The 16,991-nt window shown below is 37.4% G+C and overlaps 1 protein-coding gene across 2 annotated transcripts in view; it reads right to left on the bottom strand.

The window, feature by feature from the left end:
- The window catches only part of ZBBX (zinc finger B-box domain containing), a 126,285-nt gene that overhangs the window by 94,323 nt on the left and 14,971 nt on the right, over nt 1–16,991 (bottom strand). For both annotated transcript variants that reach the window (XM_025288712.3, XM_006077281.4), the window contains exons 4-7: nt 15,289–15,402; nt 11,373–11,463; nt 4,049–4,097; nt 3,058–3,167 (exon numbers count right to left, since the gene is read on the bottom strand). In XM_025288712.3, the coding sequence (XP_025144497.3) occupies nt 3,058–3,167; nt 4,049–4,097; nt 11,373–11,463; nt 15,289–15,402 (364 nt within the window). The remainder of the gene's footprint in view (nt 1–3,057; nt 3,168–4,048; nt 4,098–11,372; nt 11,464–15,288; nt 15,403–16,991) is intronic.

Here is a 16,991-nt window from a genome sequence, read left to right as displayed (position 1 = left end):
TCTGAGGTCTAGACTACTGTTATCCGTTTTATCCCATTTTACAAATGAGAAAACAGAAATATAAAAGAATTAAGTCATTTGCTAAAGGTCACAGAGCTAACAACAGGTAAAGTTGAAATGCCAACCTCCAAAAGGCAAGCTCTTAATCCCTACCTCCTATCCCTATACAATCTTCCCTGATGAAGGTCATGCCATAAGATATAGAGAGGTTGACTCTGATTATCCAATCAGCATGACCATCTAGAATGATGGAAGCTAAGAACACAAGGTAACCTTAGAATTCAACACTACAGAGTTCATTACATTTGCCAAGCTTGAAATTTTTTTAAAAAAATAGCATTGTGCTTTAAAAAGCATGGTGGGATGTTATTTTCATTTAAAATCAAACAATATCCTTTCTTAAGTTAGAGCCTAAATCCTGGCTTCTATTTACAACAGTTTTCAGGCAGATCAGTTTTGTAATCACTGTATACTGTCACTCTCTGCTTTCCAGCCAAAGCAGGTGCCATTTATACTGTCTGGAATGTCCTTTGCTTGCTTTTCCTTCTCCCTGGAAAAACAGATTTTTTATTTCCAAGTCAAGTCTTATCTACATGTGCCATTTTTTTTCAAATTCCATGGTATTTATACACTGTTCAACATAGAAAAGGAGTCATAAGAAATATTGACTCATAGTTCCTATGCCAAATGATTTTCAGATCATGAACAGTGGATTCAAACAATTCAATTCTGCCCTTAAGTCCCTTTTAGTTTTCATATCTCAAGCTTCAGGAATATTAGCACTTGCTTATATTTTCTAAACATTTCAGGGTAGGTATAACTTTCTAAAATTCCTCATATTGTTGTCCACCATTACATCAGTAAGAAGAAAAGAAGTATTATATAATTGTAACAGCATTATACCAAGAGCCAGGGTTTTACATTTAGTATTATTAGCTCTTTACTAGAAAGAATTCTGAGTTCAGTTAAAATTACCATGAAATAAGGCCAGTAATACAATCTTAAATCAGAAGTGATTACAGCTAAATTCTCTGAAAATATAATAAATATTAGTTATAGTAACCCACAAATATTAGTTATAACATTACATTCTTTGGAGAAAAAACTGCTTCCAAAGTGTGTGTGATATTTTAATTGCAAAAGATATTGGATATCTTTCTTTCAGTTAGCTTCAATGATAACAATGTTTTCAATAATAGAAACGTTTTAAAGAAATGTGTATGCTTGTGTGTTGTGCTTAGTCACTCAACGTGTCCAACTCTTTGTGGGCCCATGGCTCTTTGTGGAGCCTGCCAGGCTCCTCTGTCCATGGAATTTTTCAGGCAAAAATACTGGAATGTATTGCCATTTCCTCCTCCGGGGATCTTTCCAACCAGGGACTGAACCCACGTCTCCTATGTCTTCTGAATTACAAGCATATTCTTTACCCTTTGAGCCATTGGGGAAGCCCTAAAGAAACAAACACATTCAACAAGTATGGGCTGAGTACCTAATAAATTGCAGGCATAATTCTAGGTGGTGGAGCAGTGAAGAAAACTAAAGTCCATGCGCTCATGAAGTTTACATCGTAGGTAAACAGAAAATAAACATACACTACTCCAGTACTTTGGCCACCTCAAGCGAAGAGTTGACTCATTGGAAAAGACTCTGATGCTGGGAGGGATTGGGGGCAGGAGGAGAAGGGGACGACAGAGGATGAGATGGCTGGATGGCATCACTGACTCGATGGACGTGAGTCTAAGTGAACTCCGGGAGTTGGTGATGGACAGGGAGGCCTGGCGTGCTGCGATTCAAGGGGTCGCAAAGAGTCGGACACGACTGAGACTGAACTGAACTGAAAGAGTGATAAATGTTGCACTGATGAATGAAGCAGCTTCACAGAACTAGACAGTACAACTCAGCTGTTTCTGTTTTATAAAAGGCTGTAGTTTGAATTGACCTTAATTGATATGAGACCTTGGTAAGGAAAAAATTTGTTGGGGAGATCTGAAGAGTTGAATTTTGAACATGTTAAATTAGTGATTTTTGTTGGCCATCCAAGTATCTGAGTTGAAAGTTCAGGGGGGGGAAATATTAATTAGAAATGTGTTAATAAGTTTGGGAACCATCAAAATAGAGATGGTCTTTAAAGCCAAGAGAGTAGATGAAACTATTCAAACAGTAAGTACAAATAGACTGGCTTCCCTGCTGGCTCAGTAGTAAAGAATCTGGCTGTCATGCAGGAGACACAAGTTCGATCTCTGAGTCAGGAAGATCCCCTGGAGAAGGAAATGGCAACCCACTGTAATATTCTAGCTTGGAAAGTCCCATGGACTAGGTTGCTAAAGAGTCAGACATGACTGAATGACTAAAGAACCACATAAATAGACTACAAAAGAGGTTGTGGACTAAGCCCTGTGGCACTCCAAAACTCAGGCGTCAAGAATACAAAAAAACCTAACAAAGCCTTACACAGAAAAAATATACCATATCATTCCATTTATATAAATTCCAAGAATAAGTTTAGCACCACTAAAGGTATGCTGCTAAAAATCAAAATTGTAGTTGGTTTTGTAAAGGGAATTAATTGGAAAAGGTACAAAGGAACCTTCTGAGGTATTATATTTTCTTGATGGGGACATACACATTTATGATCTGCCCATTTCACAGTAGGTAAATTATAACTCAATTTAAAAAAAAAAAAAAGAATGGGAGGAGAGAATACAATGATAGTAAGTGCAGACAACTCTTCAGAAGTGTTACTGAAAGGGATGCAAGAGCAGATCTGGGGATCAAAGAAGAATTTCTTCTTTGGTTTGGAAAATAATGCAGCATATTTGTGTGCTGATAGGCATGATCAAGGGAGAGAGACAAGAATTAGGTCATGTTCTTAAACAGGAATGAGAAGCTGAGATTCAGCGCATCATTTAGCACTGGCCTTTCCCAGCAGCCTGCACAATTCACTCTTAGCAAGGGTCATGAAGGAAAAGTGTGTGGCTACCAAAGCCGCTTAAGCCGGGACAAGTGTATGAGCCCATGTGAGAGTTCTGCTCCAAGATTTTATCCCAGTGTACGTACTAACAGAGCAGCTTTGTTCTCACACTGCCCGCAAACCTTCCCTTTTATCTTGGGTTTGTCACTTTCAGAAGAATTTGCCATTTTATAATTTAGTGGTTGTTTCACTGGTCCTGAAAGGAAAAATAAACAAAGACCAATCACATTAAAATACAATGTTCAGTTTTCTGATTGATAAAGTAAGGAAATTATGCACATTTCTATATTCTCAAATAGTGTATACATATCAGGTGCCCAATAAGAATGGCATGTAGCCAAGTTTAATCTCCCCAGTAGACTGGCGTGCCCACAGTCTCCCTCCCACCCTCTGTGACCAGGGGCCACAAACAGCCACCCATACACATTCTGCTGTAAGCTCAATCGAACTAGACACATAAAATTACAGAATGCTAAAAACTGTGCTTTGGATAGAATTCCTATAGCGTTCTGTCCCATTTCTGGATGAAACTGAAGCCAATACAGAACAACTTTTACAATAAATGATATATGTATTTCTAGAACATATTCTATCAAATTATCTTAATTATTCAAATTAAATGTTTATCCTCTATATTAGAAATCTCATTTCTTTTAGAATTACCATAAATTCAAAATTTGTTTTTACTATTTTTAAATTCCTTTAAAAAGCAATTTTCAATGTTCTTTTAATTTCCTAGAGTAAAATTTCAGTTTATAATTTTATACTGCTAGGATTTTCTTCCTGTTTAAGATATTATATTAATAAAGTTTAAGGAGCAATGCTATGTAAGTCCTCATCTTTCAAAAATACTATTATTATAGTCATATCATAAGTTGATGTTTGATATAAAATAAGTGTCCTTCCCCAAAACACAGATAAAATATATTTTGAATATCACAGATAAAGAGTCAACATTTTGAGGTTTAGAGTCATTATACTGCATGAATAGTCTTAGAACTTCAACTTTCTATGTAAGTCAAAGGTTAAAAAATAATTATATCTATAATACCTAATAATACAGTGTAAACTGTTTACCTTGAAGCTGCTCCTTCAGTAATTTTAATTTCACTTTTCCAGCAGAAAACTGTATTAACAAAATAGATACTATTTTTCAGGTATAATTCAAAGCTTAAGTGACTAACAAAAATACTATAAAGCCATAACATTTTGCTGCATCTTGAACAAAACAAACATTTTCAAAGAATAATATAATAGATCATCTTTACTGCAAATATATATTAAATCAAGAGAAAACTCACAAAAGGAAAATATATTTTTGAAACATATATAAGCCAATTTTCAGAAAAAAAGTCATAAATTATCTTTAAACAAAAGTTACACATATCTATGAAATGATTTTAGGAAAGCACTAGCTTTTAAATATTATAAAGGCTCAGTATGCCTTTTCCATCTCTGATCTTTCTGAAACACACAAAGTCTAATATTTGTGTAGACTGAATCTAAACTGAATTCTGACTGAGCTATTCTGCTCACAAAACTGTAAAAAGCTAACATTATTATCTGTATTTGCCCAATTTAGAAAACTATGCATTTAAGCATCATAGACATAGCCTTTTTCAAATATATTATTTGTTATCCCAGACTTTCCCAAGGTGTAGCCGAAAAAATTGAGTACATAAGAATTATGGCTAGGTATTTCAAATAAATAATTGCCTAAAATCCTTGGATCTTCAGATTTTAAGAAATGAAACAGACTTGCCGATTGCAAGTACCTGCTTCGGTCTTATTAAAACCAACACCTGAAGTACAAAGACATTCACAGAGCATGGTGCACACTTACACACACACTGTTGATTCATGCCTTATTTTCAATTTTCAATTTCCATGCTCAATTGCCCAATTCGCACATGAGAATATGAGAACAATGGTTGCCTCTATGTCTACAGCTTGTACCACTGCAGTTATCTTTGAAAATTTAGGCCTAATTATTCTCAGTAAATCCAGTGGTTTTGCTTCAAAAGAGCATTTGTTTTCTCACATTCTTTAAAGAGCTGCTCAGATGCTATGTACCAAACACAGCAGACTAGAAAATAGAATTGAAATAATCATTTTTAATGTGAATAACACTTTTATTTGTAAACTGGCAGTGTTATACAAGTTACAGATAATTTAATCCCATTTTTCACAACCAAATTCTGCAATATTATTACCCTAATGATATACTGAAACATGTGGTTATAGGCTACCTGGGCAGAATGGACATACTAAAATTGAATGAACCCATTATTAGAGATATATTGTAACTTGTTGTTATTGTGAATATTTTTCAGCTCTGTGAATACAGCCATATTTACTTCAAATGAATCAAACTGCATACAATGTTTCAATAAACAAACTGCTAGCTTGCTATTTTTAGGTAAATAGAATTTCCTCCTAAGTCTGATTTTTATCTATTGGGGTAAAAGATGAGGGTGGAGTAGGGTTGGACCAGGGATACACACACACACACACACACACACACACACATAAACACATGTTGTTCATGCATGTGTGGGTGTGTATCCCTGGTCCAACCCTACTCCAAAAGCTTACCAGGTAGCAAAGTGGAAATCTGCCTGCCAATTGCAGGAGGTACAAGAGACATGGGTTAGTCCCCGGGTCAGGAAGATCCCCTGGAGTAGCAAATGGCAACCCACTTCAGAATTCTTGCTTGGAAAATTCCATGGAGAGAGGAGCCTGGTGGACTATAGTCCATGGGGGTCACAAACAGTGATCCCCATGTACTATATGCTCACAGGACTCAATGCTCACATGACTGAGAACACATACACACACACATATACATATATCCATATATATATATGGATATATCCTGAATTCCTGATGTTTTATGTATACATCCAGGATATATATGTGTGTATACATAAAACATCAGGAATTCAATATACTGAAGCTATATACCTCATTAGCCAACTTATGCCTCCACCAGGAGATGCTAAAGGGGTCCCATCAGGGGCCAGGACAGCTTAGCAGCTCAGACATATCCTCTGGGCCATTGGGATCAGACTATGCTGTCTTCATCGGCCTCCCTAGCATTCACAAATGCCTGCAAACTGCCACTAATGTCCTAAAACTGCCATGCTGGGCCCACGCGCCTTCCACAAGCCACTTTTTCCAAAAGTCTCATTCTTAATCCAATTAGCTACTTAACCTTTGCCATTCTCCACTACTTTTCCTTCCATCCAGGATGCCCCACCCTTCCATGAAACCCTTATTAAATAGTCATTTAACTGTATTATGCCTTAAACCTTTCCTTAACATATCTCTTCCAACAGATCACAGTAACTGGACCCACCTTTCTCACACACAACCTTCTCCACAGGACTCTCCAGAGGGACTAGCTACATTTCTATTCCCTTGCACTCACCCAGAGAGAAGGAAAATGTTCTACCTGTTTGCTCCTCAGTGCTGCTTCCAGAACACTGTTCTGCTCTCATCGTTCAGCCAAGTTGCCTCTACTAAAGTTCCCACCATCCACTCACTGCCTTCACCAGTACCCAGAATCCTCTTCCACCTGAACCTCAGCAGTCTGCTCAGTATTTCTCTCCATCACTTCTCTAAGGTGATGGTCTTGGAGACTCAATGTCTGTGTTCACCTGACATTCTGATGCTGAAAACCCTCCTACACGCTGACTGCTATGCATTTCTAAAGTGCCTCTTCAGCCCCCTGACCATTATGACCAAACCTTGGACCTAAGCAGCAAGCTGAATGGCCACACCTTCAAAATCCCAGAGTTTCTTTGAGCGCTAACCACAATCTCCTTACCTCCTCCCTTTTAAACATCCCATAATTTCCTATCACTGTGATGAAATAATAGCAACTGAAAGTGTGAGTTGCTCAGTTGTATCTGACTCTTTGTGACCCCTTAGACCTTAGCCTGTCAGGTTCCTCTGTCCATGGAATTCTCTAGGCAAGAATACTGGAGTGGGTTGCCATTCACTTCTCCAGGGGATCGTCCTGACCCAGGGATTGAACCTGGATCTCCCACACAGGTGGCAGATTCTTTACTATGTTAGCCACCAGGGCAGCCCCATTAGTTACTGGGTCCTCTACAAATCCAGGCTGAACAAGCCTACTGGGCTCCTATGGCCCTTCAGCAACCCATTTGCTTATTTGTTACTAAACCTCAAACGTAATTCCCACAGTGGCAACTCCAGATCTTCTCCATTCCCAATAACTCAAATTCAACCCCATTTCCCTTCCTTAATATGAACAGTTGATCTTGCCTTCAAATTTACTAAGAAGGTTGAGGTTTTCCTATAAAAGACTTTTTCCGAAGCTTCCTGCCTCACTGCCTGTCAAACTGCTGCTGCTGCTGCTAAGTCATTTCAGTCGTGTCTGACCCTGTGCGACCCCATAGACGGCAGCCCACCAGGCTCCGCCGTCCCTGGGATTGTCCAGGCAAGAACACTGGAGTGGGTTGCCATTTCCCTCTCCAATGCATGAAAGTGAAAAGTGAAAGTGAAAGTGAAGTCGTGCCTGACTCTTAGTGACCCCATGGAATGTAGCCCACCAGGCTCCTCCATCCATGGGATTTTCCAAGCAAGAGTACTGGAGCGGGGTGCCATTGCCTTCTCTGACTGCCTGTCAAAAGCAACCTCTAAAAAATGTACCATTACTGTCACCTGTTTTCCATCTTTCCTGTCTCAAGGAAATATGCCTTCTTTCCTTCGGTCAAGCCCTCCTCAAGGAGCCATCTTTTCAAAGCCCCAAGCAACTGGCACCTCTCTCATTTAATCTTCAGTGTTTCCTCCACTAGTCAACCTATCCCTCAGCTACAAACTGGCTCCATCATCTCCCACATAATAAAGTATTTCCTTGAGCCTCTTAAACCCTTGACAGGTCACCCTCTGCTCTCATGTTCACTGAAATGTTAGCCCTTACTCATTGCCACCTGTCTTTCTTTTTCAACAACTTGAAATAAAGTCTTACATCTGATGACAACCCAACCATCAAATCAAATGTATTGTTTTTAAAAATTCTCATTCTCCGTAAATAACCATTTTAACATGATTTTCAGTTCATGTTACAATTGGTTTCACACATATTATCTCATGCACTGCTCAAAATTCTGTGAAGTAGTCAGCAAGTACTGTTACACATGTTTACAAACATGGTAACATAAGACCAAGAAAGGTTACAGGTTAGATTTTTGTCTAAAAAGATTAAATTTTTGTCTAAAATCACAAAACTAATTACATGAGTCAGGACTTTAATCTTAATTGTCTAGCACTGGATTCTGTGACCTTGGTACCACTATTTTAGGCCAAATAATTCTTTGTTATGAGGGCTGCCCAGCTCATTGTCTAATGTTCAGCAGTACTTCTGACTTGTAGCCACTACACATTAGCCAAAAATATCCCTCTCAGTGGTGATAGCAAAATATATGTCCAGACATTGCCAAGTGTCTCCTGGGGGACAAAATTGCCCCCAGCTGAAAAACATCGGAATAAAACTATACTCAACTTTTTTCATTACAAATACATCAGTCAAAGTTGACTTCTCCATTTTTTTCTAAAGATGTTCTCTTTGACTTTTACTCCTATGAAATTACATTACTTTGACTCTATTTCTCCCATGCTTTCTCCTCTCAGGCTCCTTTCGCTAGAGGGCTTGCAAATTATCTTAGAACTGCTGCTGCTGCTGCTCAGTTGCTTCAGTCGTGTCTGACTCTGTGCGACCCCATAGACGGCAGCCCACCAGGCTCCTCTGTCCATGGGATTCTCCAAGCAAGAACACTGGAGTGGGTTGCCATTTCCTCCTCCAATGCATGAAAGTGAGAAGTCAAAGTGAAGTCGCTCAGTCATGTCCAACTCCTAGTGACCCCATGGACTGCAGCCTACCAGGCTCCTCCGTCCATGGGATTTTCCAGGCAAGAGTACTGGAGTGGGGTGCCAAACTAGCCGCCTGAAAACCTGCATTCCAAATCTTGGCCTTGACCTTTGACATGAGCAAGTCATTCAACTTTTTTGGTGTTAAACGACTTCATCTGTGGAACTGTGAAAAAGAGCAACTGTCTCTTAAGAGTGATACAAGCACTCAAAGAGATAAAACAGGAAAAGCACTGTTGGTTGGTAAAAAACAGGTAGTGAGCAAATATTAAAGTTTTCTTTGCCTCCATATTTTCTGAGCTTTATCCTTCATACCTGCCCTTTATCCTTCACACCTTTCTTCTCCTTTTTTATAAATTCTTAGGCGGCATATTTACTCTCTCAGCTTCAGCCAGCACATTAGAGTGTAAACAAAACTCTAAGTCTTTGAAATTTTTACAAGTAGAACTTAAATGTTCTTATAAAAAATAAAGTAAATGTGGATATGTTAATTAACTCAATGGGGCTAATCCATTCACAATGTATATGTATATTAAACCATCGTGTTGTACTCTTTAAATATAATTTTATTAGCCAACCATACCTCAATAGGTCTGGGAAAAGAAAAAGAGGAAAGGAAGGAAGAAGCCTAAATCTAAACACCAGAAATTTTTCTCCAGCTCCATTATTTGTTCTATCTCCTAGGCAATTCATTCTGGAATATCACTTATATATTTTACTTCTCCTTTCCTTTCTCACCATGTTTGGTTCCATGTTTCCTTTATATTTCTTTCACTACATTCTAATTCAAACTCTTCTCATCTGACCTTTTAATAGTCTTGTAAGTAGTCTCTCTGTTTCTGTACCAGTGGCAAAAGTAGCATACATGCATGCCTGAGGGAGCTCAGGAGAAGACCAAAGACAGAAAAAGAAACATCTCTTCATATTTATATCATCCTTGATTAATTTCCATATTTTGTTTTACAATGCACATGACATATTAGTAAATTAGTATGCATATAAATAAATTATATCTATAAGCAAATAAAAAATTGTGAATAGAAAGTTCATGCTCAAAATGAATTCTTTATTGATATGGTACATGATCAAAAGAATGTGAATATCACTTGCTCTCTACTCTACTTACAAACTCCAAATGCACTGGATGTTGAGAAGATCAGCCAATACACATCATTACCTTAAACTTCCCTTCAAAACTCTTAGGGAATTCCATTCACCCAGTGAAAAAAGTCAAGACTCAGAGTCTGGTTTTCAGTCCTCCTCCTATCCTGTCCAATCTTCCTTTATCTCCCACCTTCTGTGCCTCCCCACCCTACCCCAGGCTTTCACCCTCCTACTCAATTATGAGGTTTATGGGAACTGGCATTATGACTTATTCATCAATTTTCCTAACAAATATATCTAGCACACTCTCAAATATTTCAGAGGTAAACTATCATTTCCCAAGCACAAAGGATTCATACACTAAATGGCAAAAATTACATAGTGACTTTTCCTGTAGATATTTTCATATGTGCCTTGTCTTCTACATTACATAAGGATCTCCTTGAGAACAAGGACAATTCACTATGAGACAAAGAAGGAACTTATAAATGCTATTGAATAAATAAATCAATAATCACAAAGAGTCAGCACTTTTAATATATTTACAACAACATCTAAAGCCTGGAACAATGTCTCAGAAAGATAATGAAAAATGCAAAGTGGATTATAAAACTTTTAATTCAAAAATTAAAGTCACATATCTCAGTAAGAGAAAGACAGTAAAGAATAAAATGCTTTTTCAAAGCCAAAAAGGCTAAAAGTGCCGAATAAGATATTTGTAGATGCCAACTGGTCCAATGAAAGTTTAATGATAGGTATATAAAAAGGAAAAAGCTATATAAGTTAAAACTTACAAAGTCACGGATCTTGTACTAAAGAATACAGAAGCAAAACAGTTTTCACTACATAAGGATACTCCTATTCTTTTAACCTTAAATATAATGTTATATTTTACAATACACAGTAAAGATAAAGAAATTCTATAGCTGGGAAATTTTAAAGCAGTTTTCCCTTGGGTATCTTCACACATGGAATCAACAACTTAAGAATAATTATTATTCAAGCAGAACATGAACATATTAAATAAATGTGATACAATAAAAAGGCAGAAAAAGTCTGTCATTTGTTATATCAAATATCCTCACTTTAACTTTAATACAGAACTATGTAGTTCTGCTTCCCATACTTGAAAACCAGAACTGAACCGAAAGGAGAAACCGAATTTAGAAAAATTCAACTGAAGGTGAATTTTTAAAATTCAATGTGCAGATGAAAACCAAAAACATATCTAAACAGTGAAAGTTGCATATTAACCCATAAAATTTAATCAAAATCCAATAATATGTAAAGCTTTTAAAAATAAGAATTGTAGGTTCTTAAGTATGGAAGGGAAGGCAAGATCTTAAAAAATAATTTATATATTCTTAGCAAACTGCTTGAGAATCAAATAGTGTTTTCTTACCTTAATAACATTTCCTTTATTTTGTGACATTGTGTATGATTGATTACCCAATTTGCCCACTTGTCCAGATTTCCAATGGTATCCACTTGACCTTCAATATATATCAACGGAAGACAAAATGTAATTACTAAATACATTTCTCCTTTTAATGAAAACAAATATATTTTCCCTGTTTCAGGAAATGGAAATTCAGTTGTTAACATGTAACAGACCACCACAAAATGAAAATGAAATATCAATAATGCCACAATACCCTCCGTAATTCTAAAATTACATAATTCTAAAAATATAACTCTACTATATTTGGAAGATTTGAAAAGAAATGAATAAAAGTGAAATGTCCAAACACAGATGAAGAATTTCATTTTTAAAGACATTTACAGTGACTAAAGATAGTTTTACTGATTTATAAGAAATTTTACAGATTGCCATGTAGTTTTAAAAGCTAAGTATTCACAAATGTAAAGAGAAAAACGAAACAAAGCAATATGACCCAAATTCAGCAGATCGACTACGTGATGAATGCCTTATTAAGACTTCAAATTAGTTCCCACAGTGAAAGGTAACAGAGATTGCTAAGAAGGCAAAAGGTTTCATTTTATAGTTTCAAAGCACTTTCATTTGAGCCTCACAAAATCCTCTGAAGTCAACAGAGCAGGTAGCCCAAGTCCCATTTTAAACAATAATGAGAAAAATGTTGCCCAAGATCACAAAGATAATAAATAAAACCAAGACTGGAAAACCAAACTTCCATCTTCCTGACCAGTGAGTGGCAGGTTCTCATTCGGACTACGACATTTACTATCTATGTGACCTTAGAAAAGCATTTTAGTATTCTGAAAACCCAGTCAAGCTTTAGAACATTTTTGAAAACATCTAGAAAAGGTTCCTCCACTAATGGAAACCACTCTTGGGGGCTAATTTCAGGAACTCCATTTCACAGATATATTCATAGTCCGCTGAGGAGCCCAAACTAAGTCCAAAGCAGTGAAGTTTACAAAACAATAAAAAGAAAACAAAACCCCCAAAACAACAATAAAAAAGAGAGAACTGGCCACTGGATCATTAGGATAAGAACACCAAGACACACAATAAACTTTGTCACCTGGGATGATGTACCTCATTGAAACATCTTTGATTAAACCAACGCTCTCCAATATAAAATTAGTTTTTCTTAAAAAAAAAAAAAAAAAGCCAATGCTTTGCTTATTAGATGTGTGTATGTGTCATGAAGGCTTCCAGGTGGCACTAGTGGTCAAGAACCTGCCTGCCAATGCAAGAGACATAAGAGGCGTTGGTTTGATACCTGGGTTGGAAAGATGCTCTGGAGGATGGCATGGCAACCCACTCCAGTATTCTTGCCTGGAGAATCCCCATGGACAGAGGAGCTTAGTGGGTGCTACAGTCCATAGGGTTGCAAAAAATCAGACACAATTCAAGTGACTTAGCTCTGTCATAAACATTTTTTCAAAGACTTAGTCTCTAAAGATAAATACTACTGAAACTATAATAAACTTTTGAATTTTCTTTAATGGTTCAGAAGGTACTTCACAGATATTTGATGATCATCACCTGAGTACTAAACAAAGCAAACTGAATACACAGAGTCTGGCTACCAGACTTTTAGTAACACCAAAAGTACATGAATGCACCCTCATTCTCTACAGGAAAAAAGTTAGACACTTTTGCAGTCTATTGGAAAGAAAAGTTCTCCAGTATCTACCAAAAGGTAAGCTGCCATATACTCTGATCTAAAATTACAAGTGTAGGAACTTGTCCCATAGATACTCTTACATGTTTAGGCAAAAATATATGTGGAAGCATATTCATGACAGCATATATAATCACTAAATACTAAAAACTTAATAAAGATCTGAAAAATAAGTGCTATTATATCCACACAAAGAAATATTATGCACTCATTAAAACAATGAGATCACTGTGTGCTGATGTGGCAAGAGTGGCAAAAATAGCAAGGAGAAAAGTAGAATGTGAATCCATTCACATATTTATATAGATGACCTCACTTGTAAAAATGTAAAAGACATGTCAAATACAAACCTACACACATACATACACATACACACACACACACATATACAGGCTTGTACAAGACATTTGTGGGGACAAACATTTTAATTGTTAAAAGTGGTACTGCAAAATGGGCTGGGAGTCAGCCTGGAGAGAAGAAGAGATCACTTTCATTATATAACTATCAGTTATACTTGATTTTAATTATATTTATTATTTTTTACAACAAAGCAAAATTCTCCATAAAGTTAGTACAGGTATGCAAGCATAATTATTAGAAAGTTCTCATTAATAAAATTTCAGCTAAAGCATATTTGCTAACAATATTTCAAACATACTTGAGGGTCTGAAAACTCTTATCTGTGTGGATGTAAATCCCTATCCCAAAAGTCTTTTAATAAATAAAAATATGCTGCTCATAAACCAGCAATCACCTGTTGATGGCACTTTTTTTTTTTTTTTAGTGTTTCAGAATATTTCTTTTTTTTTCCTTTTTTTAATTATTTTTTTAAATTTTATTTTATTTTTAAACTTTACAATATTGTATTGGTTTTGCCAAACATCGAAATGAATCCGCCACAGGCATACACGTGCTCCCCATCCTGAACCCTCCTCCCTCTTCCCTCCCCATACCATCCCTCTGGGTCGTCCCATTGCACCAGCCCCAAGCATCCAGCATCGTGCATCAAACCTGGACTGGTGACTCGTTTCATACATGATAGTATACATGTTTCAATGCCATTCTCCCAAATCTTCCCACCCTCTCCCTCTCCCACAGAGTCCATAAGACTGTTCTATACATCAGTGTCTCTTTTGCTGTCTCATATACAGGGTTATTGTTACCATCTTTCTAAATTCCATATATATGTGTTAGTATACTGTATTGGTGTTTTTCTTTCTGGCTTGCAAGCAAAGAGAAACTTTGCACTGCTGTTCTCAATATGTGGGTGCTCAGTCACTCAGTTGTTTCCAACTGTTTGTGACCCCATGGACTGTAGCCTGCCCACCAGGCTACTCTGTCCATGGAATTTTCCAAGAAAGAATACTTGAGCAGGTTGCCATTTCCTACTTCAGGGGATCTTCCCAATCCAGGGATCAAACCTACGTCTTTTATGTCTCCTGCATTGGCAGACAGATTCTTTGAGCCACCTGGGAAGCCCCAACATTCCAAACTATAAATGGTTAAGAAGAGTACTGTAAGAAGAGAAATAAGAAAGTGTGGGCTTCCTAGGCGGCAGTAGTGGTAAAGAAATCGCCTGTCAATGCAGGAGACATGAAAGACGTGGGTTTGATCCCTTGGTCGGGAAGGTCCCTGGAGGAGGGCATGGCAACCCACTCCAGCATTCTTGCCTGGAGAATCCTATGGACAGAGGAGCCTGACGAGCTATAATCCAGAGTCGCAAAGAGTCGGACACAACTGAAGCGACTTAGCAGACATGCGTGCAAGACCAAATAAGGTTTAGAGGAAGGGAACAAAATTAGAAAAATGAGGGGCAATTTAATATTGCTTGTTCATCAGTAAAACCTAAAAGGATTCATTCAGAACAGATCATCTTTGGAAGGAAAAAAAAGTGAACTTGTTAGTCGCTCAGTCATGTTTGACTCTTTGCTGCCCCAGGGACTGGAGCTTGCCAGGCTCCTCTCCAAGAAATTCTCCAGGCAAGAATATTGGAGTCGGTTGCCATTCCCTTCTCCAGGGGATCTTCCTGACCCAGGGATTGAAACCGGCTTTTCTGCATTACAGGTAGATTTTTTACTGTCTGAGTCACCAGGGAAGAATTGGAAGTTCTTGACATAAACATAAAACAGTTCTTGACATAAGGACCTCAGCTTATAATAAGGAAATCAGTTTATTTCTCTAAAATTCTTTAAAAGTGTCACCTACCCTCGTTCTTCCTTTTCTTTGTTCCTTGTTGATTGGAACTCTTGTAGTTTTTTTTCCATCTCTTGGTTCTCCAACTCTAGTTGTACTTTCTCCATTCTCAGTTCTTGAGCATTTCTGAACAAGATTTAAGTGCAGATGATTTAAATGTAAAATTTCATTTGAGGTAAACAAACAAACCCTTCCAAAAAAAAGAAAAAAGGCAAAATAATTTTATAGTCCTATTTGTCCTTAATAAAAAATGTAATTAAAATTAGGAGTAATAAATATGTGATAGCATATTTTAACTACTTCCTTTTTTGTCTTTGAAATACAGTTTCTAAAGCTAGCATTTGCCATCAATTAATATTCTCCTCAAGCAAGGTACAACTTCAAATCTTGGACTTTTGTTTTTCATAATACATTGCTAGAAGTTCCAAATAATATTCACTTTATGCATGAGCTATGTCTTTATATATGCACAAATATCCATGACACACAAATAGAAAATAAACTCAAAATCATTTTCTAATTTTCATACTGCCTTCAAAGGATTCAAGTAGTTTGAATCACAGTGTTTAAAATAACTATTCTGTATAGGCAGAATACATATTTTTGCTAAATAAATCATCTTGGAAAACTTCAATAAATTTCTACCTTTATGCCATGCATGTACAATACGAAAGAAAGAAAGAGAGAAGAGTTTGCTTGGAGCCTATTAGGAAAAAAGGACCTGTTAAGAGTTTTGGTTGAGGAGCCATCAAAGGGATAAATGGAAACTGAGGCAAGCACCACTGATTGTTTCCACAAAGGAAAGCAACAAAAAGAAAACTTTCTGAGGATAGAGCAGAGCCCCCTAACAGATTCCTGTACAAAAGATTCTGTAATAATGTCTGAGTCTCATTAAGCTTTTGACAGCTTGATTTCCTTTGTCTTACAACTCTGTTCTCTTGTCAGCATTAGTCACTCACTCTCTCTGTTTTGTAAAAGTAAAGCAACCTAGTTCTCTAGCTTTCATTATCTGTCATGAGTTTAAATCTCTTCATTATTTCATTGGTGCTTTATTATAATTAAGCAATGTGGGCTACTTGGGTATGTGTGCTATGGCAAGGAACCAAAATAAAAATAAAGAAGATAAGAAAGGGAAATAATTCAGAGGTAGTGATCAGTCACCAAAGAGTAAGTGAGTCAAAGATATGACCCCAAGTCCAGGGAGATAAATGGAAAGTTCAGTTCAGTTCAGTTCAGTCACAAAGTCGTGTCCGTCTCTTTGTGACCCCATGAACTGCAGCACGCCAGGCCTCCCTGTCCATCACCAACTCCCAGAGTTCACTCAGACTCACGTCCATCGAGTCAGTGATGCCATCCAGCCATCTCATCCTCTGTTGTCCCCTTCCTCTCCTGCCCCCAATCCCTCCCAGCATCAGAGTCTTTTCCAATGAGTCAACCCTTTGCATGAGGTGGCCAAAGTACTGGAGTTTCAGCTTTAGCATCATTCCTTCCAAAGAAATCCCAGGGCTGATCTCCTTCAGAATGGACTGGTTGGATCTCCTTGGAGTCCAAGGGGCTCTCAAGAGTCTTCTCCAACACCACAGTTCAGAAGCATCAAGTCTTTGGCGCTCAGCCTTCTTCACATGGAATATTAATTAGAGGGTGCAAAGCTGAGTAAGGAAGCCAGTTAGGAGACTATTAATATTGTGCTGGTCTGACTAGATGGAGACAGTGGG

The sequence above is a fragment of the Bubalus bubalis genome, chromosome 1, assembly GCF_019923935.1.
Source record: "Bubalus bubalis isolate 160015118507 breed Murrah chromosome 1, NDDB_SH_1, whole genome shotgun sequence".
Classification (NCBI taxonomy): Eukaryota; Metazoa; Chordata; class Mammalia; order Artiodactyla; family Bovidae; genus Bubalus; species Bubalus bubalis.
This window is presented reverse-complemented; position numbering and strand designations above follow the sequence as displayed.